This window comes from Sminthopsis crassicaudata, chromosome 4, assembly GCF_048593235.1.
Source record: "Sminthopsis crassicaudata isolate SCR6 chromosome 4, ASM4859323v1, whole genome shotgun sequence".
NCBI classification, from domain to species: domain Eukaryota; kingdom Metazoa; phylum Chordata; class Mammalia; order Dasyuromorphia; family Dasyuridae; genus Sminthopsis; species Sminthopsis crassicaudata.
In genome coordinates, this window is record NC_133620.1 from 355,496,363 (window position 1) to 355,523,028 (window position 26,666).

At 35.3% G+C, this 26,666-nt stretch overlaps 1 protein-coding gene across 1 annotated transcript in view; it reads left to right on the forward strand.

The window, feature by feature from the left end:
* The first annotated feature begins 254 nt into the window (after nt 1-254).
* Nucleotides 255-26,666, forward strand: part of LUC7L3 (LUC7 like 3 pre-mRNA splicing factor) — a 28,638-nt gene continuing 2,226 nt past the window's right edge. The window contains 10 exon segments of the mRNA XM_074261784.1: nt 255-535; nt 13,313-13,379; nt 14,180-14,219; nt 15,360-15,504; nt 16,032-16,106; nt 16,185-16,289; nt 17,365-17,526; nt 20,067-20,350; nt 22,578-22,738; nt 26,637-26,666. The exon segment at nt 26,637-26,666 is cut by the window's right edge and continues 111 nt beyond it. Of these exon segments, the coding sequence (XP_074117885.1) occupies nt 437-535; nt 13,313-13,379; nt 14,180-14,219; nt 15,360-15,504; nt 16,032-16,106; nt 16,185-16,289; nt 17,365-17,526; nt 20,067-20,350; nt 22,578-22,738; nt 26,637-26,666 (1,168 nt within the window). The 5' untranslated portion in view covers nt 255-436.

The following is a 26,666-nucleotide window of genomic DNA, read 5'->3' on the forward strand; positions in this document are numbered from 1 at the left end:
CATTAAGCGCGTTCCAGTTTGTTGGTCTTCCCAAAGGTTGGGAGGAGCAAAGGCTGCGAGGGACGCAGCGGGAAGCGGCCCGGGAAAAATAGGACGGGGCAGGGTGGGTAGAAAAGGGAGAAGGAGGAGTCTGACGCGCAGGTCTGCTGGGACTATAAGACCCAGGAGACTCCGGGCGGAAGACCTCGAGATTGGCTGGGGCTACCAGTCCAGGGTGCGTTCTCGCGGGCGCCCGCGCAAGGCACGCCGGGAAGCTGTTCGCGCCGCTGCCGCCATTTTGACTCATCTCCTCTTCAGCGGCTGCCGCGGTCCCTGTTGCCGGAGAGCAGCGGGGAGCGAGGGACGGCGTCGGCATCGACGGCGTCGTCGGTGTCGCTGGGGGGGTTTCTTCTCTGAATCCCGAGGCTGCGGAAGCAGCCGCCCGTTGAGAAGCATCATGATTTCGGCCGCGCAATTGTTGGATGAGTTAATGGGCCGGGACAGGAACTTGGCCCCGGACGAGAAGCGCAGCAACGTGCGGTGGGATCATGAGAGCGTGAGTTCCGGGGCCTGGGGGCTGGCTTGGGCCTGGACCTGGGGCGGGGCGGGGAAGGCCGAGTCCGGGGGGAAGACGAGGGGAGCGGGAGCTGAGAGGCCTGAGGTGGGGTGGTTCAGACCGGAGGCCTCGACCTCAGTCGGAGGGAGGGGCTGGCCTCGGGGCTGGCTCCTTTGTAAATAATAACAATAATGGTACTACGGAGGCCCGCGCGGGAAAGGGAAATGTTTCTATTTCCTAGGCTCGGGCGCGACCTCCTGCGGGGGGCGAGCTGGGGAGGCGGAAGAGATTCCACACATCCCACTGCTTTATCCCCCACCCCCGTTAAGTAGGTGGAGCGTGGTGTTTACGCGTGTTTGTGTGTGTGTGTCCGTGTGCATGTATGTGTGTCCGCGTGTCATTAGAGCCTGGTTGTCCGGGCCGCCTCGCGCTCCTTACTACGCCTAGGTACTCCACCCCACCCCGGGGCATGCATTACTGTGGCTACTGAGGACCTGTCAGAGTGGATGGGAGTGCTTGTGTGCGCCCGGAAACTTAGTGGGCCGCGGCGTCCCGGGCCGGAGGGACCCGATTCCAAGGCTGATTGCTCGCTGCATGACCACGACTAAAAAGTGCAAATGGGGATTCTTTTCTTTTTTTCTTGGGAAATAACATTTTTTTTCCTAACGGAATTTTTTTTTGTCCTCCTTAATTGACACTATCCAAAAGGAAAGATCTTGCTGCACTGGGTGGTCGTTTTTTCCATAAACACTGACGTAATAGATAAGTGCTTTAAGGAATTGCAAAACAAAGTGCTCTCTCTATGAGGTCAGAAGTCTTGGTAGCAAATATTTAAGCGCTTAATTACTCACCTAGGTACTGTGTTAAGACCGTAAATAGGAATATTGTAATAATAGTATAAAATACCTGTGATTCCTTAGAATAAAAGTTAGTTTGAAGAAACTGACTCTTTGGGGGGGGGGCTGGGATTGGGAATGGGATAGAAGTGTTTTAACTACTTGACATCTTCCCCCACTGAAAAAAAAGTTGGGGTTTTCGTTTGTTTCCCGATTTAAAATAGCATGAAGTGTTTTTGTTAGCTAATCCATTTTGTTGGAAGTAATTCACTTAGACCAATTTTAAAACGTGGGAAGTTTTCCTTCCAAAAGCGGTTTTGCCCTATAGGATGTTTTAACAGTTAATTGGAACTTCTCTAGGAGGAGGAGGAAAACTTGAAGTAACTACTTTGGTCACTAGTCCTCTGCACCCAGTTTGGTACCCACTCAACCTAAACTATAGGTGACATGGGAAAAGAATTAAGTTAACTATGGAGGTTTTACAGAAGTGAAAAGTGGCAGACCTTAATGTTTCAGACTTGCTATAGACTTAGAAAAGGATATACTAAGAATGGTAAAATGCTCCTAGTTGTGTGGTTAGTTGGAAGATGACAAGCCCATGATTTTTCCTGACTTATATTTGCGTTTTCCTTGAAAACAGCTTCCCTCTTGTATAATGACATGCTTTTGTGCTATTGTCTCACTTATGCAATTAGAAGAGAAAAAGACAATATCGTTATAATACTGTAAAATTTGCAAAGTTGGTCATCTCAACTTTTGTTTAATTGCATTGATTTGCAGTTTATAATAATTATTAGCAATTGATATTTACATAGAGTTTCAAGGTTTACAAAGTGCTTAATTTTACAACTCCAAAGTAGGCCAGTATGAATATTAACTTTTTATTTGCTAGGTCAAGAATCTTGCCTTAAGTCACATAGCAATTGACACTGTGAGTGTTTATTAAGTGCCTAGTAAGTTCTGGGCAAGCTTTTGGAAGAGCTATAATGATTAAATAGGGTAGGAGCCCCTGTTCTTACCAATCTTAAAGTCTTCAGATTCTGACAGTATTCACTTTAGTACCTCCCATTTTGCTTGTGATCAAAATCAGCCATACTTTTGATGAGAGGCCAGCAATTATTTTAAAACTCATGAAGTTTAAAAGTTATTGTTTCATCAGATATATTTTTGTGCATAGTAAACAAGCTGTATTGGGTGAAGAATAAGTCATATTCTTAGGTGGGCTCTACAGATCAAATTATAGTGAAACAAGAATTCTCATAACATTTAATTAATTTGCAATTCCTGTCTGGCTAATATACTGCTAATTCCGATTTGTGATTAACCTTCCTTATCTTAAAGCCAAACCCTCATTGAGGCTTTAATATTTGTATATATACACACACATACAATATCCATATATATACACATATATTAAAGTCTCAGATATTATTCTCTTTAGTAACATCTTTTCTTTCCCCTATTCCAGTTTTTCTCAAGAGGAAGAACCATTTGAGTTAGGGATTTTTCTATTTTGTTTTTTTTCTTTTTCATTTAATTTAAATTTTCAATTAAACATTTGTTTTCTTTCTCCCAACTTGAAAAAGTGCGCAATATCTCATTCTGCATGTTAAATCTAGAGGTACAATTCATTATCACTTCTCATAAATGATCCCCTTTGTTTTTACGTAAAGCTGGGATATAGGAAACATTGCAAAGTATCACAGCACTTTAGTTTTGGAGATTAGTGAACACATAGTTGAACAAGAATCTTCTTTATAGCATCAGTAAAATGGTCATCCAACCTTTCCTTAAAGACTAATAAAAGCACTTTAAATTATAATTTCATTTTATAGATCCATAGATTTGGATTTGGAAAGGACATTAAAGGTCATCTAATCAAATTTTCTCTTGAGGAAATTGAGGACCAAAGAGATTGACTTGCCCCAAGTTATAGAAAGGTAGGGTAAATGGCAAATCCTAGATCTGACTTGGGTCCTTTGACATGATCAGTACGTTTTTCACTCTGACAATACTAGCTATTCAGAATAGGAATGAGAATTTTACCCCATTTCTCTAGTCCTAGCTAGTCCTGAGTCTTAAAACTGGATTACTTTGTGCTTCATATCTGATTGATGCTGACGGTGACTCCTACCAGTCTCTCCCACAGCCTTACCTTCCAATTCTGAAGTTGATTATATCCCAAGCAAATTGTGCACTTTGGAGATTATTTCTTAAAGAATGGAAGTCTTTAAATCCTTTGGTAAATGGTAAATGAAACCTTTTATGATGCAAATTATTGAGCTCCTAAATTATGTGTAGTGGTGTAGTATCTGTATTATGTATTATTGTAGCTGGATTTCTGAAAGGCTTAGTATTTTGTTTTACTGTTTTCTTTGCTCTACCACAATTGCTACATAGTAAGATTACTGCTTGTCTCTCATCTTTTCAAGTAAAGAAATTTATACCATAGATTTGGAAAATTATCACAATTTAGGGGAGCTGAGAGCTGGGAAACATTTTCTTCAGTCTCAGATTGGCAGACATTTTATACTCTATTCTCTCTCCCCTTCCCTTAAATATCAAGATTTTGCAGCAATTTTAAGGAATCTGTGATTCTAAAGCCCCCATTGTTATTTTTATTTATTCAAAAACATTTATTGGTGTCTTTACTGTAAGCATCTCCTCTGTTCCTAGTAATTATCGTAACCATGGAATTGAATGATTGAATCTGCCCAATGTAAATATTTTTAAAGTGTGAACAATGTTGGGAGAATTTCAGCTGTTTTGATTTTTTGCTGAAGGTACTTTAGCCAAGTTATAAGGATAAATGAAATTGTAGGGAATTAATGTTAACTTTATTTGAAGGGGATTTTAAGGTATAACAACTGAGAATATTTTGAAATGAAGAAGTGAGGTTCGATTAAACATCTTTGTACAAAAATGAAATATTAATTAAATTCTACTTGAACTTAATTTTCAATCTCAACACATTTTGAATTTGGGTGGGGGGAAGGTCTTGATATTGAATCTATAACAAAAGAGCTCTTTTATCTGTAATAATCAGATTTGATTAGTTTTTTTTTTTTTTTTTTGTTAATGTGCAGTCTTTCAAATAACTACCTAGCCCCAAAGAACCAAAATTAAACCATTAATTGGTAAATCAATAGAAAATCTATAAAATGTCACTAACCTGCCTTTTAAAAGAAAAGTAGATTTTTTTGATGTAATAATTTCCCAAATGTTCAAGACTATTAAGTAGATTGATTCTTCCCTACTCCCTTTCTCCAAATAGTCTTGCTTAATAAATTCTCTGATATCTTTTGACATTCTGTAAAATGTTTAATATTATCACTGTGATCGAGGTCCAAAAAATAAATATTAAATAGGGTTTTTCAAAGTTTGGAATGATCTCCTTCCTTACTGTACACAGGGAGAGAAAATGAAGTGCTGGTTAAAAAATAAGTAACATCAGTTTCCATGTAACATTTCTTGAGTAAACACTACTAAAAGGATTTCATCTGATTATTTTGCAATGTAAACCTTCATAACTAGCCTTATAGCCAGGTATTTTAGTGCATGTAGAGATTTAGAATGAAAATTTCCCATGAAAAATTGTAGAGTTTACATTGACATAAGTTAGAAAAGGTATAAGATGATTTGTGAGAAACAAATTGCTATAAAATATTTTGAGTCCAGTGTTATCAAGCTTTATGAATTTTTATTCAGATAATTGAATACCAATTATGTTTCTGTGTTGACATTCTGTACTTAGACACTAGAAGTTTTTGTACTGCTTTATTTCTTTTTAAGAATTATATGCTTTGGGGGCAGCAAGATGTCAAAGTGGATAGAAATGAAGTCAGGGAGACCTGACTTCAAATGTTGCCCCAGACACATAACACTTAATAGCTGTGTGACTTTGAGCAAGTCACTTAACTCCAATTGCCTCATGCTCTATGGATCCCCTTACTCAATTTGAAATTTTCTAAGAATTGTCAGGACAGCATTATATCAAGTGAACATTCTGATGATAAAGACTTTTTAGTGTTGTTTTAATATTTATAAAAAAAAATTTTTTTGAGAATTCATTTAGTGGTGATATTCCATAGCATACTTTGATAGGAATAGGAATTGCCAGACATTTTGTACCTTATTCATTTTTATGCTCTTAATTTATTCCCTTCTCCCCTCCCCCCCAACAAAAAACAAATCCACAACAACAACAAAAAAAAAATAATAAAAAAGTATTAGTCCTTGAGGATCAGGAATTCATCTTTTTCCACTTGTATTCCCAGTGCCTTACTCTTAAGTCCATACTAATAATGCCAGTATAATTTTTATTCTTTTTTGTCTTTGTTACCCTTCAGCAATTAGCAGTGCTTTGTTAAGAAGTTAGTATTTGTAGTATATGATTCTTTAAAGGACCCTCAAGATTGTCCAAGTTTAACTTAGTCATTTCATATATATTGGAAACTTGAGTTTTAGGGAGGTTAGTTGGCTTAAATGCTTATGTACAGAATGTCCCAAAAGACTTAGTACTGTTTGAAACTTAAAAAGTTGCAATAACTCTTTTGGGATACCACACCAAAAAAAAAAAAAGGTAAGGAATCAGTTGATCTGCCCTAACCTTCTTACATTTCAGGGCTAAGTTTTGACTAAGGACTTTGCCACTAGCCCCAGTTGGGTTTCGTTTACTTGTCCCAAGCTCTTTTCTAGTGTTCTCTCTTTAGAATACAAGCTTGAAGAAGGTAGGGTTTTTTTGGTTGTTGTTGTTGTTTGTTTTTTGCTTTTGTATGCATGGCATGTTGTGAGAGCATAATAAATGTTTCTGGATTTATTTAAGAGAAGAAATTGCTTGGAAAACCTAGAAGGAACTCTTCTTTGTTGTATAAAAGGCAGTATTGAAGAGAAAATTAGATTATTAATCTCAGAAAATCAAATGACTGAAGCATTAAAATTTTTACTTTACTGATTCATAATGTTTTTTTTGTAAAAAAAAAAAAAAAAGGGGGGGGGGGCAAAAACCAGAGGTGATATTTCAAAATTTGCAAAGAAAAATGAGGAAATAATTAAATTGGATAATTGAGAATCTTTAGAAACCAAATGATTAGTTATACTGGTGCCTTCTACTATTGCAATGGCAATATCTTTGGTTGTATCACCATGGGGCTTTGGTTTACTTTGTGTAATTTCTTTTTTTAACTTTTCAAATTTTAAAAATTTGTTTCTTGTTCCAAAAGTTCCCCTGGGAAGCTAAGCTGATAGGCAACCTAAAGAAGGAGGTTTGAGTGAACAGAATAAAAATTTGAAGTAATAACAAAAACAAATACTTAAAAATGTTCTGCTAGCAGAAAGGAAAAAAATCCTGTACCCTATAAGAATTAATAGGTCTGAGTTCCATTCTTAGTTCTGTCACTGATTGGCTGTTTGACTCTGGGAGTTAACTAACTTTGTTAGTCTGGTGGTTTTCAGCTTAAAATTGGAATTAAGCAAGAACTCAGACCATGTAATTAGCAACATAAGGTTTATTTAATTGGATGGGAAAGGGTAGGCAGAGAGGATATTGCTATGGTGGCACTTGGGCACAGCTTCCCTTCCTCAATTTGTCCTTTTGCTCCTGTAATGCAGTCAATAAGCACAAGAATTTTACATTTTTTAATTAATTATTTTCCCTCTAGTTGGGGAGAGATTTGTAACATGCAACCTCAAACAAAATACTCATTAATGGCAGAGAATATGTGTATGTAGTTTGCTCAAAACTTCCCACCACTCTTCTTAAAACATTATCTTGAGCTATATCCTATATCCTGTTGTCTTTTTGTCGGGCAATATAAGAGTAACATGTTTTAACATGTGTCTTATGTAATTGTGGTTGATTATTGATTCTTTCTAGTTCTAAAATTTAAAAATTGTTTAATGAAAAACTGCCCTTCTTCCAGCACTCTTCTTGAAAGGGTAAATGATAGATTAAACCAAAAACTTAAGAGATAGCCAGATATAATGAAGTAAGAATCAGAGGCTGTGGATTTGAATGGTCTGTGACATTTAACTAGTCACTTAACCTTGCTACTGAGACCTCAGTTTATTCCTCTAAAGTAAGGGAAGTTCACTAAAATGGTCTCTAAGATTGCTTTCTAACTGAATCTGTAATCTGTACTATACTTGATGAATGACTTCAATGAAAAATAATATAAAAGCTGTACAAACAATTGAATCGCCTTTTTCTTTTAAAAAATGGTATTTTAAAAGAGGAAATGAACTTGAATTATAGAGCATGTATCCTCATGTTCTACCTCATTCCCTAAAATAGACAAATACTCTTGTACTCTTATCTCTTGCTCCAAGAACTATAATCAAGTTGTAACTTGATTATAACCACTATTGATTCTGGAAAGATCACATAGATCAGCTGCTCTCTTGTTCCACTGATCACCTTTCTGACCTTACTAATAATTATAACTCCTTTGCTGGTCATCAAGGGTGTGGTATCTTCTCTTATGCTATTAGGTCCCTGAAGGAAAAGCCCATTTCAATGTTGTATTTGTATCCCAATATTTGGCACAGAGCTTTGGCATTTAGTAAGCAATTAATGTTTTTTATTTATTGATCTAAGGAAAATAGCTTTCCTTGCCAAGGTGCAAAGAAATTAACATCTTAAGGTGCATTCTTGATGGATTTCCCTCGTGTCTCAGTAATTTTGGGGCCTTTCTGGATTCTTCAGTCTTTTTCTTGTTGCATCTTTTTGATCTTGAGGGTTTATTGATAGGGTCAGGCTTTAAACCCAAATCATTGTCTCTGACCAACTATAGGCTAAGCCTCCACTTGGTTTTTGGACCTTGATTATTTCTGTTTTGGCCAGAAATCCTAAGGATCTTTTCTTCTCTCCCAGCCTCAATGGTTACCTAGTCTTAATCACTGATCAGGCATAGCCTCTCTCAAACTGAGACCTGTTAAAGACCTAAGCTTAAAAAGGCCAAGATGTCCCACTACATCTAGGTCCATCTTTATTCATTCTGATCTGTATCTTGCCATTGGATCCAGATAGCTCAAGAGCAGCCACCCTCACTCATATCATAGCATTACTTTACTGATTTCAATGTCTTCTTCCAGAATGAAGGACAAACATCTTCACTGCCCAGTTACTAGTGTCTTGCTATTATTATGCTTACCTTTTTTCTCTTTAAAAAAGACTTTACCAATTTACATTGTTTGGTTTTATCTTTTTTCTTCCCTTTCACCACCAGATTGAAAGACATGTCTAACCCTACTTCACTTAATCTAATTCTTGCAACCTGACTTATGCCCTTCAGCCTGTCATTAAAGATATTTATTAAGTACCTAACATGTTCCAGGCACAGTTCTAGAATATAGGGAGAAAATGAAGCTTGAAACTGCATACTCAAATATCTTGTTTCTAAAATATGAGACTGAATTAAATTTACAAGAAATAAGAGCCATTTCCCATTTCACAAATGGGCAAAGGATTTGGCAGTTTTTCAGAAGAAATCAAAGCTATTATTAATCACATGGGAAAATGCTCTAAATCAGGGCTTCTGCAAACTTTTCCCACTTGTGACTCTTTTTCATCTGAGAAAACTCAGATTTATTGATATACAAAAATGATATAAATTAAACATGTACTAATAATCATAATTTTTTAAAAAATTCTTTGGTATATACATAATTTTACCACTTATTAAAGAGGATGGAAAACTTGCATGCTTTTGAGATGGATGTACTTGTTTATTTTTACATAAAGAATTAAATCTTGGAGCTGGCACTAGACTTTTCATGACACCCACATTCAGTTATTCAACCCCATATGGGGTCTCAACTCACAATTCAAGAAGCTTTGCTCTTAAATCACTAACTATTAGAGCAGTACAAATTAAAACAACTAGAAAATAATTGTCAAATTGACCGAGATGGGGAAAAAAAAGAGGGAAAGTGATGTATTAGAAGGGATGTAAGGGGAAAAAAAACAGTTGGTAGAGCGCTGTACTAGTCTAATTGTTCCTGAAAATAGTTTGGAACTGTACAAAAACCTATTAAATGATACATACCCTTTGACCTAGTGAACCTACCACCGGGTTTGTACTCTTAAAGAAATCAAAAGAAAAAGGAAAGGTGCTAATCTCCAAAAATATTTATAGCAACTCTTTGTGGTAGCAAAGAATTGGAAACTGAAGAGAGGCCAGTGGAGGAATGTCTGAGCAAGTTATGGTATTATGGATGTAATTGTATATTATGGTAAGAATAATGAAGTGAATAGTTTCTTTTTAAAAAAATCTTGACTGGTGTGGGTGTGTGGATGGGTGTAAAATCTTGATTTATGAATTGACACAAAGCAAGTTGAACAAAATCAGAAAGTAATTTGTACAATAAGAACAATATTATAAAGACAATCAATTTTGAAGGACTTAGAACTGCACCTCACAGTGACCTGCCACAGTTCCAAAAGATTTATGATGTAAACATACTATATACATATTATATACCTTCTTTTTCCCTTTCTTATGTGTATATATTGTAATGAGTTTTGTAATTCTTGTCTTTTGTATGGTATGAGGTATGGGAATTTGGAGTTGAAAATAAAAAACCCTATTCAAAGATCACCAATAATCTTAATCATCAAGTTGAATGATCTTTCTACAAACCTCAACTTTCTGTGATGGAATGAACCCAACAAGAATAAACATGGAGCTCAATCACTTGTTGGCTTAACTAGATTTGACTTACTGAGTGCTTTAGAATGGGATGTTTAAGGATACATATTTCTCAATATTTCATGATTCCTATTAAAAAATATTAGGGTATAAAGGGAGATTTTATTATGGAGCTCCAACTAAGTGTGTCTTTAAGACATTTCTGTTTCCCTTGGAGATCTCATTGTCTTCATGCATTTGTTTTGTCTTTGTAGATGATGGGAGATAGAATTAATCAATTCAGTATGGATCATATCATGATAAGTTTAGAATTGGTTCTATGCCAATCAAATCAATGATGGGCCTTTTAGCTTTAAAGAGAATATTTGGCTAGAATCTCAAGGAAAATGATAGAGGGAAAGTATGGTCAAAGGAGGCATAGCATTATTTGGGCACCAAACTGTATTATATGCATATATTATATATGCAGTCACCATGATACCTTATTGGTACTGTTTAAAACCAGATTTGGGGAATAGACTTGATAAAACAAGAAATATTCAAGAGCATAAACTGCTAAAACTTTTTTATTAGGACTACTGGAAAGTCTGGATAGCTTAGCAGACATTGGAATAAGGTTAGCATCTTTAATTCTCCATAATAGGTAATAGTGCAAAGTGGATATATGATTAACTTATCTAATTTCATCTGAATTGATTTTATTTGTGCAAAAATGTTTCAATTTTATGTAATCAGAATTGACTTTTTATCTTGGCCATCTTTATGGCTTGAACTCTCTTCCAAACACAGATTTGTATGAAGTGCCTCCTTTTTCCCCCCAGTAATTTATTTTAGAATTATTTAGGTCATGTATTCATTGAAACTTAATGTAGTATTTAATGTATTTTCTAAATCTCATTTCTACTTTTGGGCTTTTATCATGCCAGATTTGGAGTCAGGAAGACCAAAATTCAGAATTTGCCTTAGATATTCCAGGCACAAGTCATTTAACCTCTGTTTGTCTTAATTTCCTCTTGTAAAATGGGGTTAATAGCACTTAGCTCCAATTGTAAGGAGAAAATCAAACAATAATTATTAAGCACTTAGCAAAGTTCCTGACACATTGTTCCTGCTACATAAGTGTTAGTTTTTATCATCACTATTATTATCTGTTATCTTTGTGGTGGTGGTTGGTATTCTTGGGTTTATAAAACTAATTAGACAACTATTGGTTGGTCTTTTTTTTTTTTTTTTTTAAACTAGCTCTAACTCCTGATTTCCAGTTTCCCCTAACTGCCTGTAGATGGGGGTGGTTAGACCCACCCACAAACTTAATGGTTTTCATTAATTTTAGGTCTTTCCTTCTGAAATTATCTCCAATTCATCCTGTATATATCTTGTTTGTACATAGTGGTTTGCATGTTTCCCTTCTTAGACTGTGAGTTCCTTGAGAGCAGAAATTGTCTTTTACTTTTCTTTTGTATCTTTAGCCCTTTCCACAGAACTTGGTAAATAGTAGGTTCTTACAGTTGTTGACTTAACTTAGAGGGGGCTATATCTTCAGTGGAAAAAAAGGAGCCTTTGTGGCCCCTGGCTAAGTCACAGGAATTCTGAGTGAATAATATATTGTATTAGAGCTATAAGGAACCAGAAAGGCTATCAAAATTCAACCATATTTTGCTGATGAAAGGGAACTGAGGCAGAGTATGGTCAAGTGATTTGCTCAGGGTTGTACAGCTAGGGTATGAAGCAGAATTCTTAGGTGGCTTGATTTGTCCTTTGTACTGTACTTCAGCTTTATGGTGGGATGTGACCCTATATGGGATATTGTAAATGAATGTGGAGATTATGAAATTAGGATTTATCATTAGCAAATATTTGGTTTATATATTTATTTTATGTACCTATATACTTGGGGTCCTATAAAAATTTCTAAGGTGAAAAGAGGTCAAGAATGGGAAAAATTTATAAGTCCCAAATTATATCACATCTATAAGCAGTAGATTGTCATGACTTTCCATTTAGTAAAAATAAAGTTGACCTGATTATGTATGCTGGAGATTTATCTTATGTACAGGTTTATTTAGACATAGTACAGACAAGTAAATTTGCTTCATAATTGGTTGATATATAAATTAATGTAAATAGTTTGAAAAAATTTGAATATACAAAGGGAAATGATGAGTACTTTTCTCTCTTGACTTTTATGATAATAATGCCTTAAAAGTTCAAGATAGAAAGTTAAAATAATTTAAAGAATAACATCAATTTAATTTTTTTGGTAGGATATTAGAAATAGACAGCAATGATACTTGTTTCAGATTTAATCATTAAAAATAGAAAAATATGTTCTGCTTAAATTATAGACATTCTATACTTTTGCCAACATATTGAATTCCTTAAATGGAAGTGAAAAATGAAAGCTTAAAGTTGTTGAATTTTATTTACCTGTACACTTAAATTCAGCCTCCAGAAGAATATAGCTACATTTCTGAAATCTCAAAACAATTGCATGCAGACATATCACATAGGAATATAAATTAGATGATAAAATGAAACTCTCTCCTTTAGTTTTGTTTTTAAATGTTTGAGAAGGAAACAAATATTTAGAAAATATAGAAATAAAAAAGCTTCTCAAAATTACATTTAAGATTCAGGCAATACTAACACAGTATTTACCAGCCACATATCATAATTTTCTTGAGAATGCTTTCTAGCATAGGTTTTTTTTTTTTTCCCCTGAATTAAAATTTTTCATTAACTTTTAAAATATGTTTCATTTTCAAATATATTAATAAACAAAAATAAATGGAAGAGGAGGAATTCAGAAATAGCATATGCAGTGTTCTACAACCATAGTCTCCTGGTCTCTGCAAAAAGGAGGAGGTATATGAGGTGTTTCTTAATATTATTTCTTAGGGTGTGAATAATCTATACTCTGATAGTTTATTGAGAAGTAGTTTAATAGTCTATAGGAAAGTTACTGCATTTTAATCTAGTTGGTCTCTTCTGGCTCTAGGTCCATGATTTTCCAAACCTTGCTTGAAAAAAAAATTGTTGAATAGCCTCATTAGAAATCATCCTTAACCTTGAGAAGGGGTTTGTAAAATGACAACATATTTGAAAGTAACTTTGATTTATCTATTGGATAACTAATTAGAAGCTAATGAATAAAATATAAGCATTTCTACCTTGCAATAGATTTCCAGAACACAATAAATGATATGGAATCTTTGTCATTTAAGTAAAAATAAATTAAGTAAAAAAAACCTTTTAAAGTTTAAAGTAACTATTTTCTTTTTTCTTTTTGCTAGGTTTGTAAATATTACCTCTGTGGTTTTTGTCCTGCTGAATTGTTTACAAATACTCGTTCAGACTTAGGTAAGTACATTTTCTTTTAAAAAAAAAAAAATTGTCATTTGCTAAAGAGATTTTTAAAAATGCTTTCCTTCATAATATCACTAAGATTTCTTCAAGGTTTGCCAGTAATTTTAGTAATCAGTCTGTTTACTACAAGTAGGCTAGTCTAGTAACTTTTTTTTTTTTTTTAATTCTCTTAAAAATGTTAGTAACATAACCTTCCTGAACTTATTTGTAAAATAAAAAGAAATAGAAGGGATGTTTTACTAGGTAATCTTCAATGTCCTTTCTAGCTCTGAATCCTGAAACCTCTGAATCTGAATTCTGTAAAAGAATGCCATTCAAATTTAGACCAGTTTATTTCCTTGAATTTTTCTCTGCAAATGGCATTGAAGGATGTTATTTTTAAGATTTCTTCAGAATATTGAAAAGTTATTGAAATATCTTAAATATTCTTAACAACTACTTATATTTTCCATGATCTATTATTAGGAAAATTGAAGATCAAACATAATTGCATTTCTATACATTCATGAACAAAATGGTTTTTTAGGACCTGTCTTATTAAACTGGTTTGCAACCCTGTATGAGGTCTTATAACTGAGTGGCAAAACTATGTTGTATTATCAGTAAATGTTTGACTTGTATACTTATTTTAATACCTTTATATCCAGGGTCATAAAAAAAATTCTCAGACACAAAGGGTTATGAGTGGGATAAGTTTAAGAAGCTCTCATTTAGGATATGTTTAATTCTTTTCATTGGGTGAAAAAGGTTATTTACTAATATTTCTTTTTTTTTTTTCCCCCATATCTTCCTAGGTCCATGTGAAAAAATTCATGACGAAAACCTTCGGAAACAGTGAGTTGCTGCAACTTTTGTGGCTTTTTATATAGTTTTTGATTCAAAAAGGGCAAGCTTTGAGGGATGCTTAAGAATTTGCTGCAGAATAATATGTATAGCACTATTTTCTAAATCCTTGACTGGAAGTGATAGCTAAGTCGTACTCTTTCCTCCTTCCTTCCTTCCTCCCTCTCCCTCCCTCCCTCCCTCCCTCCCTCCCTCCCTCCCTCCCTCCCTCCCTCCCTCCCTCCCTCCCTCCCTCCCTCCCTCCCTCCCTCCCTCCCTCTCCCTCTCCCTCCCTCCCTCCCTCCCTCCCTCCCTCCCTCCCTCCCTCTCCCTCTCCCTCCCTCCCTCCCTCCCTCCCTCCCTCCCTCCCTCCCTCCCTCTCCCTCCCTCCCTCTCTCCCTCCCTCCCTCCCTCCCTCCCTCTCCCTCTCCCTCCCTCCCTCCCTCCCTCCCTCCCTCCCTCCCTCCCTCCCTCTCCCTCTCCCTCCCTCCCTCCCTCCCTCCCTCCCTCCCTCCCTCCCTCCCTCTCCCTCCCTCCCTCTCTCTCTCCCTCTCTCTCTCTCTCTCTCTCTCTCTCTCTCCCCCTCTCCCCCCCCTCTCTCTCTCTCCCTCCCTCTCTCCTCCCTCCCTCCCTCTCTCCCTCTCTCCCTCTCTCTCCCTCCCTCTCTCTCTCTCTCTCTCTCTCTCTCTCTCTCTCTCTCTCTCTCTCTCTCTCTCTCTCTCTCTCTCTCTCTCCCCCTCCCTCTCTCCCTCTCTCCCTCTCTCCCTCTCTCCCTCCCTCCCTCCTGGGTTAAGTGACTTGCCCAGTTGTTAAGCGTCTGAGACCAGATTTGAACTCAGGTCCCCCTGAATTTAGGGCTGGTGCTCTATCCACTGCGCCATCTAGCTGCCCCCATTTCTTTCTTTTTTTTTATGTACAGCTTTTGAAGATGGATGTCTTCTTAGATAAGGGTTGGTAAAATGATGATTGGAACTTGACACATAAATTCTTATTTTATGGTAGTAAAACTTGAAAGAAGCCTCAGAATAGTTAAGGTAACAAATGAAAGTAATCCAGACCTACTACTTTGTAAGATATAATGAGGCTTTCAAAGTATCACATAAAATAATTTCTGTATAAGAAGACACTTTTTTTTCCTCTCATTTTTGTCAGGTATGAGAAGAGTTCTCGTTTTATGAAAGTTGGTTATGAAAGAGATTTCCTGCGATATTTACAGAGTTTACTTGCAGAAGTAGAGCGCAGAATTCGACGAGGCCATGCTCGTTTGGCACTATCTCAAAACCAGCAGTCATCTGGGGTAAGTTTTGAAATGAGAAACTTCTCGGTATCGGAGCCTTTATTCTGCACATTCCTAACAATACAATATCATTTTTTCTTTCTATATTTGCAGGATGACATAAGACTTAAAGGCAGTCAGTTTTTTTTAAGCATTAGTGAGTCAACATGTATAGTAGATAGGGACCTAGACTTGTAATCGGGAAAATCTAGGTTGAAATCCTGCTTCTGGCACATAACCAAATTATGTGATTGGGAAAGTCAGGTAAAAAATGCTCAAGGCCCAAGACAACTTGTCTAAGACTGTTATAGTTAAGATGCAGTGCTATTAATAATAGCTTAATATCAAATTTCCTAACTGAAGGAAATTAACCAATTTTTCCATATGCTTTAGTGTAAGAATAGAAATTTGAAGAAAAGTTTATTTTACTGTTTACTTCTAGTTAAGGATTTTAATTGAGAAACATTAGCCCAATGAGTTATCAGAGTGTAAAGGTTTGACATTCTTTCTCTTCATGAGTTGTTAGTTTATATTATTTTCTTGATCAGGCAGCTGGACCTACTGGCAAAAACGAAGAGAAGATTCAAGTTCTAACTGACAAAATTGATGTACTTCTGCAACAGGTAAGAATTATAGACATAATAATAGAAAAAGTTGAAGTTGTTTGTTTGGAGCTGTCTCACTGGTTCTGATTTTATTAGATTGAAGAATTGGGTTCTGAAGGAAAAGTTGAAGAGGCCCAAGGAATGATGAAACTTGTTGAACAATTAAAAGAAGAAAGAGAATTACTTAGATCCACAACATCAGTGAGTAATAATTTCATTTTAAGTTATCCATTGTTTTTGTGTGTTTTCAGGGAAAATTAATTGGCTTAAGAATACCTTATAGATAAGAGTATCTTCTCAGTCCCCAAAAGTTGACAAATATTCATTTATCTTTTAATGCTTCAAAAGATCCATTATTTCATTGATAGATGATTCTCCTTAAATTGATATATAGCCCCTCTATATCGATTGAGTTGTTTTAGCCAGAAGTATTCATTACATGGTGACCAACCTTTTGATTATAAAACTTATTATTATTAAATTAAAACTTAGATTGACCTATGGAAAATAGATAGTCTTGAAAGCTTGATGAAGGACTAGCTAGAATTTCTGTATCAATGATACAGTGTGGGAAAAACAAGGGTCATCTCAATGGCAGAGACAATAGAATAGAACTTTACTGCAGGGTTTATATATTTTCCATTGAGTTACACATTATATTCACAAAAGTTAATAATAAATTACTCTGCAAGTATTTTTCTTAGTGAAATTAAAGTGCTTTAATAGTATCTTCTCCCTCAACTCTTAAGTGAGAAATGACCAATTAATACATGCTGACCAAACAATTGATTTCCATGCACTCATTTTGCATTGTTTGGCTAACTTAGACATAATAAATGTTCCATGTACCAAATATCATGTGTTATGATATTTGAAGGAATAATGTATACATTGTCCTTTAATCTATTATAACAACATGTTTCCTCAAGCTTAAATGTAGTCTTGTTGAAAAGCAAGTTGTTGGTGAGAGGGACCTTTTTTTAAAGTCAGGGTTCCCTAACCATTAGATTTCAAATCCTTTCCTGCTTGATTTCGAAGTTGGCATTTCCATGCCCCCTACTGAGGTTTGCCAGGATTCCAGCTCTGCTCAAAGACTTTACTGTCAGCACATCCCCTGAGGCGCCCACCTCCACCACCCCAAATGTCAAGGCTTCAGGGAAATTAAAAGTAGCACCTCATTAAAAGGTTGGTGTCCCTTGTTCTGGAGGTTAGCTCTTGTGTTTGTTTTTAGTTGGGGTGTGGGGGGAATGTTATTATAACTGACTTCTTGTTTCAGACTATTGAGAGTTTCGCAGCTCAAGAAAAACAAATGGAAGTTTGTGAAGTGTGTGGAGCCTTTTTAATAGTAGGAGATGCTCAGTCCCGAGTAGATGATCACTTGATGGGAAAACAACACATGGGCTATGCCAAAATTAAAGCCACTGTAGAAGAATTAAAAGTAAGTATTATCTTGATAGGCCAAAAGAGACAACATACATATTTAAATATGTGCAGAAAAATTGCCAAATATTTAAAAGGTAATTGGGATCAGGAGAGACTATGTTTAAGCTATACCAAGAGCTTTCCTTAGTTGTACAAAGACATGAAGATGAAGATATGAAAGACATGTCTTTCATGTGCGAAGAATAGGGAGAAAGTTTGACTGGACTTTGGATGTAGGAAGAAAAATAATATATATTGAAGTGGAAAAGATATTTTAGGGCCATGTTGTGAAGAGCTTTTAAAAGTCAAATCGAGGAATTTGTATTAGAGATAACAGGAAATTATAGGTATTTTATGGATAATAAGCCTGCAAAAGAGAGTAAGAAAGAGTGGTTAAATAGGTAAGAAGAAAACTAGGAGAAAGTAATGTTATGAAGACCCAGAGAGGAGAGATTATCCAGTAGCAAAGATAGTTTATAGTGCTACATGCTAGAAAAACAGCAGCAAGAATGATCACTAAGAAAAGACCATCAGAACATTGGTAACTGTGGAGAGAGCAGTTTCCAGTAAATGATGAAGTCAGAAACCTGATTGCAGAGTACAGGAGTGAGAAAAAAGAAAGGAAATGGAGGCAATGAAAATAGGTAGCTTTTTCTTGTAGTTTATATTTCAAAGAAGGAGCAATACAGTATGATAGCATGAAGGTGTAGTAAGGTCTGGTCGTGGTTTTAAAAGGATGGGGAATCCTCAAGCTTCCTTGAAGTTAATAAGGAAGGAACTAATAGTTTAAAGGCTAAAAGGAGATAGGATGATTAAAGGTTTTAGGTTACTTGGAAAGAGGCTGGCTTGGCAAAGCATTTTGGAGATAGGAGGTCCCTTAGAAGTAATTGAATCCAGCCCCCTCATTTTGCATTTAGGAAGTATCTTATTTAGGGTCATGTAGTTATAGCACGTGCTTGAAATGAGATTCAAAACTATTGTTTTCCTAACTCAAAGTCCCATGTCATTTCTAGAGACTGGAGGAGAGGAAGAAAAAATGAGAGACAAATCCAGGGGCTTTTGAGGTGAAAAGGAAGGGAGAACAAGGTACTCATAGGGCATGACTTCAGTTTTCTCTGTATAAGAGATAAAATCCTTTTGAGGGGAAGAAGTAAAATGCTTGAGAAAAGAGGTTTTTGAAGGAATAAGAAAAAAGAAGTATAAAAGGATTTACTTAAATGAGCATCTAGTGAAGTGGTTTCCTGACTTTCTCTAGGTCTTCTTAATTGAATATAAATAGAAAGAGAAGAGTGTGTGTGTGTGTGTGTGTGTGTGTGTGTGTGTGTGTGTGTGTGTGTGTGTACATACATATATATATATATATATATATATATATATATATATATATATATATATAATCATAAGAGAATCATTTTGGTTTGGAGAAGAGTAGTGATAGGATATGAGACTCAGAGTAAAGGACCATGTGGAATTGTATCACTCAACTTGAATATGAAGTCGGTTAACTGCCTGAGGAAAAATGAGAGTAGAGAGGTTTGAGGGAGAATGCGTTTAGGAGGGGTGAGGCATCAGGGGTAATGCAGTTTAAAAAGTTATGGTCAGAGATATGTCAGGTTTCAATCAAGGAAGTAGAAATACTTGTAGGTATTGATCGAATTCAGGCTGTGATTATCACTGTCTAAAATAGAGATTTGTGGAACCAGGAAGTTAGGGGGTTTGAACAAAGTGAATTTTAATACCCACATGATAAAAGTAGAAGTTGAGAAAGAGTAGAAGACAGTGAGCCAAGTGCTTGAACACCTTGAGAAGAGAGGAAGAATGACTTGAGAGAGTTGATAAACAATAGCTGGATATTGTGAAAACTTAATAGAATCAACATCCAAGAAGAAGCTCAAGAAATGGCAAAAAGAAGCCTGAAAGTGGCAATGAGAAGTGTAAAATATTCAGACTTCCCCTGGAACTAGAGTGTTAGGAGATAAGGAAGAAGATAATCAGTGTTGGAGAAGTGAGTCAGGGATGCAGTGTCATATGAGAGAAACCACATTATAAGTCATTGTAAGTATAGATGAAAGAAGTATGAGAGGAAGTGTTTCAGGATGAGGGAAAAGGTTGCTCATTATGGAATGGAGGGACAGTCAGAAATAATGTGAAATATGAAAAGGGATGGGGAAACTTGAGAAGGAATTTCAGAGTACTTGACTTTGCCACTTACTTTTCTGAGGGCAAGACTATAAAGAATCATTAAATTGGCCAAATTGGTATGTAAGTGGTTAGCATCATTTGTTTAAAGGTAGCTTAGTAGATAAGAGTTTGCTTAGGTTGGGTAAGGAAGCAAGCAAGCATTAAAGTATTATTGTAGGTTTATCCATGGTTAAATTTTTAAAAGGTTGGTAAAATCAGGAAGTGTTAAATTCACATGAGATAAGATTTAGAACTTAGACTTGCTAACTCCAATTTCCCCTTTTTAGTGATAGACTTTTTACTTTCAGTCTCCTGAGCTTTGAGAGAAACAACTCTAAAAGTCTAGTAGTTATAAATTTACTATTTCTTCCTTAGGAAAAATTAAGAAAAAGAACTGAAGAACCTGAACGTGATGATCGTTTAAAAAAAGAAAAGCAAGAACGAGAAGAGAGAGAGAAAGAGAGGGAACGAGAAAGGGAAGAGAGGGAAAGAAAGAGAAGAAGAGAAGAGGAAGAAAGGGAAAAAGAGAGGGTTCGTGACAGAGAAAGGCGCAAGAGGAGTCGTTCACGAAGTAGGCACTCAAGTCGAACCTCTGACAGAAGATGCAGTAGGTCCCGGGACCACAAAAGATCAAGAAGTAGAGAAAGAAGGCGGAGCAGGTATCATTCACCCTTTTAGCTTTGTAATCTCCCACAAGTAGGAGCTTGGATTTGATGCTTTAGAACTGTAGAAGAATATAATGCAAAGTACTTCACATACATTGTCCATTGCTCTTGAAAATTCTTTGAATTTAAATAAGGATGAAACTGATTCAGAGAGCTAAAATGGCTTAGAATGGTAGGAGGATCAGGCTTTAAGTTGAGTTTTTCTGACTCAGGTTCACTTTTTAAAAATTTTAAGGATCATTAAATGCTGAAATTGATTTCAAGAGAAAAATTAATCACTCTTCAACAGAATAGTCTTCATTGCAAATCTTTCATCATATCATTTGCAAATACACTGGGTACAATTTTTAAAGGGAAAGAGAAAAATGGACTTTCAGTACCTTTACAGCATCATTATTCTGTTAAAAACAAATCAGGATGTGGCTTGTTTTTCAGTTCTATAGGTTGCAAAATGATCTATATTCCTTTCACTTTCTAGTGTGCATAATTCTTAAATGAGCATTTTTTTTTTTTAATCTTTCTGGATCTCTCTGTTTCCTTTTTCTTTTTTAAAATTTTTACAAAAATTTTATGCATAGGTAATTTTCCAGCATTGACAATTGCAAAACCTTTTGTTTCAACTTTTCCCCTTCCCCTCCTTCCTCCCACCCCTTCCCCCAGATGGCAGATTGACCAATACATGTTAAATATGTTAAAGTATAAGTTAAACACAATATATGTATACATGTCCAGTTATTTTGCTATACAGAAAGAATCGGACTTTGAAACAGCATACAATTAGCCTGTGAAGGAAGTAAAAAATGTAGGCAGACAAAAATATAGGGATTGGGAATTCTATGTAGTGGTTCATAGTCAATTCCCAGAGTTCTTTCCGCTGGGTGTATCTGGTTCACTTCATTACTGCTCTATTGGAACTGATTTGGCTCATCTCATTGTTGGAGAGGGCCTTGCCCATCAGAATTGATCTTCATATAGTATTGTTATTGAAGTATATAGTGATTTCCAGGCCTTTCTGAAATCATCCTGTTGGTCATTTCTTATAGAACAATAATATTACACAGTATTCATATACTACACTTTATCCAGCCATTCTCCAATTGATGGGCATCCACTCACTCAGTTTCCAGTTTCTGGCCATTACAAAGAGGGCTGCCACAAACATTCTTGCATATACAAGTCCCTTTCTCTTCTTTAAAATCTCTTTGGGATATAAGCCCAGTAGTAATGTTGCTGGATCAAAGAGTATGCATAGTTTGATAACTCCAAATTACTCTTCAAAATGGCTGGATGTATTCACAATTTCACCAACAATGTATCAGTGTCCCAATTTTCCCACATCCCTTCTAACATTCTGCATTAGCTTTCCCTGTCATTCTAGCCAATCTGACAGGTGTGTAGTGGTATCTCAGAGTTGTCCTAAATTGCATTTCAATGAGCATTTATTTTCCAATCCTTTTTGAAAACATGGTGATAAAAAGTAACTTTATTTTCTGGATTACATATGAAGATAGTTTTCAACATTTACTTTTTGTAAGATTTTGAGTTACAAATTTTTTTTTCTCCTCAAGACAGCAAACAATCTGATATAAGGTTATATTGTGGGGGGGGGGGGGATCAAAGCAAAAGGTTAAAACTCATGGTGGGGGGAGGGGGCAAGGTGAAGATAGTATGCTTTGATCTGCATTCAGTCCTCCATGGTTCTTACTCTGTAGGTGGATAGCATTTTCAGTCTCAGGTTTATTGGAATTATCCACTCTTGCTGAGAGGAGCTAAATCTGTCAATAGTTAATCATCACACAATCTAGCTCTTACTGTGTACAATGTTATTCTAGTTTATAAAGCAGACGATCTTAACTTTTTTGTGTGTCACAGACAACTTGGGCAATCTGGTGAAGCTTAGGATCCCACCTAAGAATAATGCTTTTAAGTAACTCAAAATGTTAAATTTTAGATGGAGGTTAGTAAGAATAAAGATGTTAATTTTTATTTTTTTTTCCTCTCCTTGGACCCACGTCACAAATTCTTTCTCTAAGGAAAAAAAGCCCTACTCCACACTCAAATGTAAATGGTAAAAATAAACTGCTAGGCGACTAACTTTAAGCAATTTCCTTTTATATGTTTTACTTTTCCTTATTATTTGTCAAGTTTGGGTTTTTTGCTTTTGTTTTTAAGGCTTAACTTTAACATTGCTAAAAATTTCATTTTGTTTTCTATGATTAAGAAGTAGAGATCGGCGGAGAAGCAGAAGCCATGAGAGATCAGAAAGAAAACGTAGATCTCGGAGTCGAGACCGGAGAAGATCAAAAAGTCGGGATCGAAAATCATATAAACATAGAAGCAAAAGTCGGGACAGAGAACAAGATAGGAAATCTAAGGAAAAAGGTTTGTTTTTAGAGAATTTTATAAGAGATTATTCTCCCCTCCTCTTTTCTTTGAGACATCAGTGCAATATAAAGGTATATATTCCTTTTCAAAAAGCAGAATGAACTTATTTTTTTTTTCCTCTCAGTTTGAATGTAGAAAAGTTCCGTTAACATGGTATTTGTCCGCTTCAAATAGTATTGGAACACCCTGAAATTGGTATTTTGAAGATTTCAGTTGGATTATTGGAATTGTATTATTTATTGGACAATAATGGCAAAACATTAAATGTTCTGTTTTAATAGAGGTTCTTTAGTGTGTCAGTTTCCATGTTGGTACTATCATTTTACTTAGTAATTCTTTGTTAACTCCTTTAAAAAGAACCTTGAGATAAAATTTAACCACATTTTTTCCTATTGAACAAATGTTCTCTCTTTTCCTCCACTTATCTCCCCACCTTTTTTTTGTGCACCCTTTGTTTTGTGCTTTTCCTAGGACTCTTAAACATCTCTTTATGTTTGTACCAAACATGTCACCCCAGGAATGTTTCTTAATTTAAATTTCTTAGCTTTTTTGTAGATCAATTCATCATCAAGACTTCTTTTTAACTTTTTTTCCCCCTCATAATCCATTAGATCTAGGCTTCTCTTTTTACTGACGAAGCAATTAAAGATTCTGTCCTCTAGAAATGTATGTGATTTTCTGTCTTGTATGGTTTATCATGTGATAATTTTTTTTTAAAAAAAGCCTAATCAGTTTTTGTAGTTTTGTGATTGGTTGTTTACTTTTACTTGCTTTGTGTCCTTATGTAATTGTCATTAGTGGTGGTATGTGCTTCTGTTTTAAAGTTATGTGCTAGTCTTTGTGCTTTCTTTTATTTCCTGTTAATGGAAATAATTTAGTATTGTACTTTTGTTTTGGATTCTCCTTAATTTTGCTCTCTGAGATACATAGAAGAGGGCACATTTATTAAAATATATATATCCACATTTTTATAATCTGCAATGGAGGCTTACTGTACTCAGCTCCACCCATAAAACATGGAAGATAATTTTATTTCTTTCTACGTTTAACCACACCTCTGTTGTCAAGACTTGATCTTTCTTGGTGACTGTTTATGATCTGGTTGAATTTCTGGTTCAGAAGGCATTTAATATCAAATGTACCTACATGTTCCATTGGTTTTACTTATTTGTTTATTTTTTTAAAGAAAAGAAACCCTGCCTAATCTTCATTAGTAAGATGTTAGGTTCTTACTAAGTGCTAATGAGATAGTGAGATATTAAGGTTCTTACTAGGTGCCAATAGGTACTTAACAATTCTCTAGTTCTGGCCTTTGGGGGGAGTTTTACCCCTTTGAACTTCTGGGGAGGAGCTTGCATACTTAGGAGGAACAAGTTCATTGGTTGAAGTATTTTTCCCCAGAAGCCCCTGAGTTATTCCACGCCCATTCTCTGGGAAGATAAAAGAAGCAACATTGAGCAAGGGAGAGAAAGTCTCTACTCTTAAGTCAAGAGTTGGTGGTAGTTGAGACAGCAGATCTCCTCCCAGACAGTGATCGGCAGTTTCTGGAGACAACAGCACATTACATATAGTAAGACTTTTAGGATAGTGTGTTTGATTGGCAAAAAGATCAGCTTTCAATATCCAAATAGTACTGACAATGAAGAGAAATCAAACTGGTAGTTTCTTGGATCTCTGAAAGATCTTTTTCAATTCCAGTATTATTGGGAGTTCATACTATAATCACTAGTCTAATCCTATTAGACTTAATAGGATTTAATTCATTTGTACCCTTTCCTGCAGTTGATTAATTTTCCATCGTTAAATTTAGTTTTGGTCATATATAAGAAATTTTGGTAAGATTACAAGGGAAAGATTTAGTCATTGGCAGCTTATAGTATAGAGAGAGTACCAGGCCCTAGACTCAGGAAAACAGGTCAAATATAACCTCAAATACTTAGTTGCTATGTGATCCTGGGCAGGTTACTTAACTTGTATCTATCTCAGTTTCCTTATCTGTGAAATGGAGAATGTGTTAAAAAGCACCTACTTAAAGGGGTTATTGGGAGGATCAAATGAGATAAGTGTAAAACTTAAGCACAGTTCCTAGCACCATAATAAGAACTGTATATATGCTAGATATTATCATTATTATTATTCGTCTTAAATTCATTTCTTTCAAATCATAACTCATTCAAGGTAAAATACCATTTTAAACAGAAAACAAAAGTCCCTTAATATAGTAGCCAAGTATTGTTAATTGTAGTCATCAAATATAGGGTTTTCCATAGTGATAATTGGAGAAAAGAAGGGTTTTTTTTTTTGATCAAAAAAATTCTCATACTAAGATGACTCATTGCCAAAATAATATTACTACTTTTAAATTTTGAATTTTATTCAGAAATAGTCTAAAGGCATTTAAAGTGCTAGATAGTGTTCTTTTTTTTTTTTTTTTTTTTTTGGAGGCCGGGGTTAAGTGACTTGCCCAGGGTCACACAGCTAGGAAGTGTTAAGTGTCTTAGACCAGATTTGAACTAGGGTCCTCCTGAATTCAAGGCTGGTGCTCTATCCACTGCGCCACCTAGCTGCCCCTAGTGTTCATACTTAAGTTTTTGATTTATGGACCAGATATTTTGGGCAAGGCACAGGAATATATACTAGTTCATAATTGCTTGTTGCATAAATTCAGTGTATAGTTTACAGAGTGCTGTATTAGACACTTTTTTTTCAATTCAATGAAAATAGAATTTTGATGATTACACAGATCTTTTGTGAAGAAGTTAAGTATAGACTACTTCCTTTGTCAGGAGAGATTTCCATTCTTTTGTCATTATCTTATAATTAACTATATATTGTTAGATGTCCTTAGGACTATTAAGATCTACTATATTTATATAGGGGAGAAGATAAGATTATTAGACTGCTAGTCTTCTACGGATCAACAAAATAACTTTTCCACATTGAAAATATCTGTACTTTGGAAAAACACCTAAAGCACAAAAGGAAGACTTTTTTTTCTACAAGGTTAGTTAGAGCATATATTACATAAGCATTCATTTGTGCCTTTTCCTGCAGTTGATTCATTTTCCACCATTAAAATTAAGATAAGATTTGAGTAGTAAGTATTAAGATTTCTTTCCCCTCACTTTGGAGTTGGTTAAAAAAAAAATACTACTCATCTATGGTACAAATAAAACTTTAATCCATGGAAAATTCCTAGTATGGTAGATTTTCATTAGAAATTTTCTGAAATCCCTTGTGACTAGAACAGCTGGAAATATCTTTGATTTGGTTACTGATTCTCCATTAGCATAAGTTATCATCCTTCAGTTTAAAAGATACTTTATGAAAACTACAAATAAGCATTATTCAGTTTTTTTCCAAGGCCAAAAGGTTATTCAGTTTCTTGGAACTTTGAGGAATTTTAGGGCTTAATAGTCTTATCAGTCTTTTCATGTTCTTTCTTAAATATCTTTTATCTTATATTATGCTTTATCTACAATAGTCTTGTACCTTCATATGATTTCATGGGAATATGTCCAATGAAATGGTCAACTTTTAAACTTCTTTTTATCCTTTTTGGGAGATAACCACTGTATCTTTGAAATTCAGAATTGTTTACTTGTGCTACTGTAAATTTTGCTAGTATTTGATTTCCTTTAGCTAAAATAAAAATTTACCACCATTTTTAGAGAATCAATTATCTTTCTTCATTTGGTAAATTTTGCCCTGTATGTCTCTTTTCCATTCCTTTCTTCATCCCTCTAAATTATACTTCCTTTACATTTACCTATTACTAATTATAATCTGTAGATGCTAATTTTGTCCTTCAAAGTTTTATTATATATTCTGTTTCTCACATAGTATTTTTTATATTTTACTTTAAAATATGATTAAATGTCTTCTCTCATGGCAGACAAAAAGGGATCCGATGATAAAAAAAGTA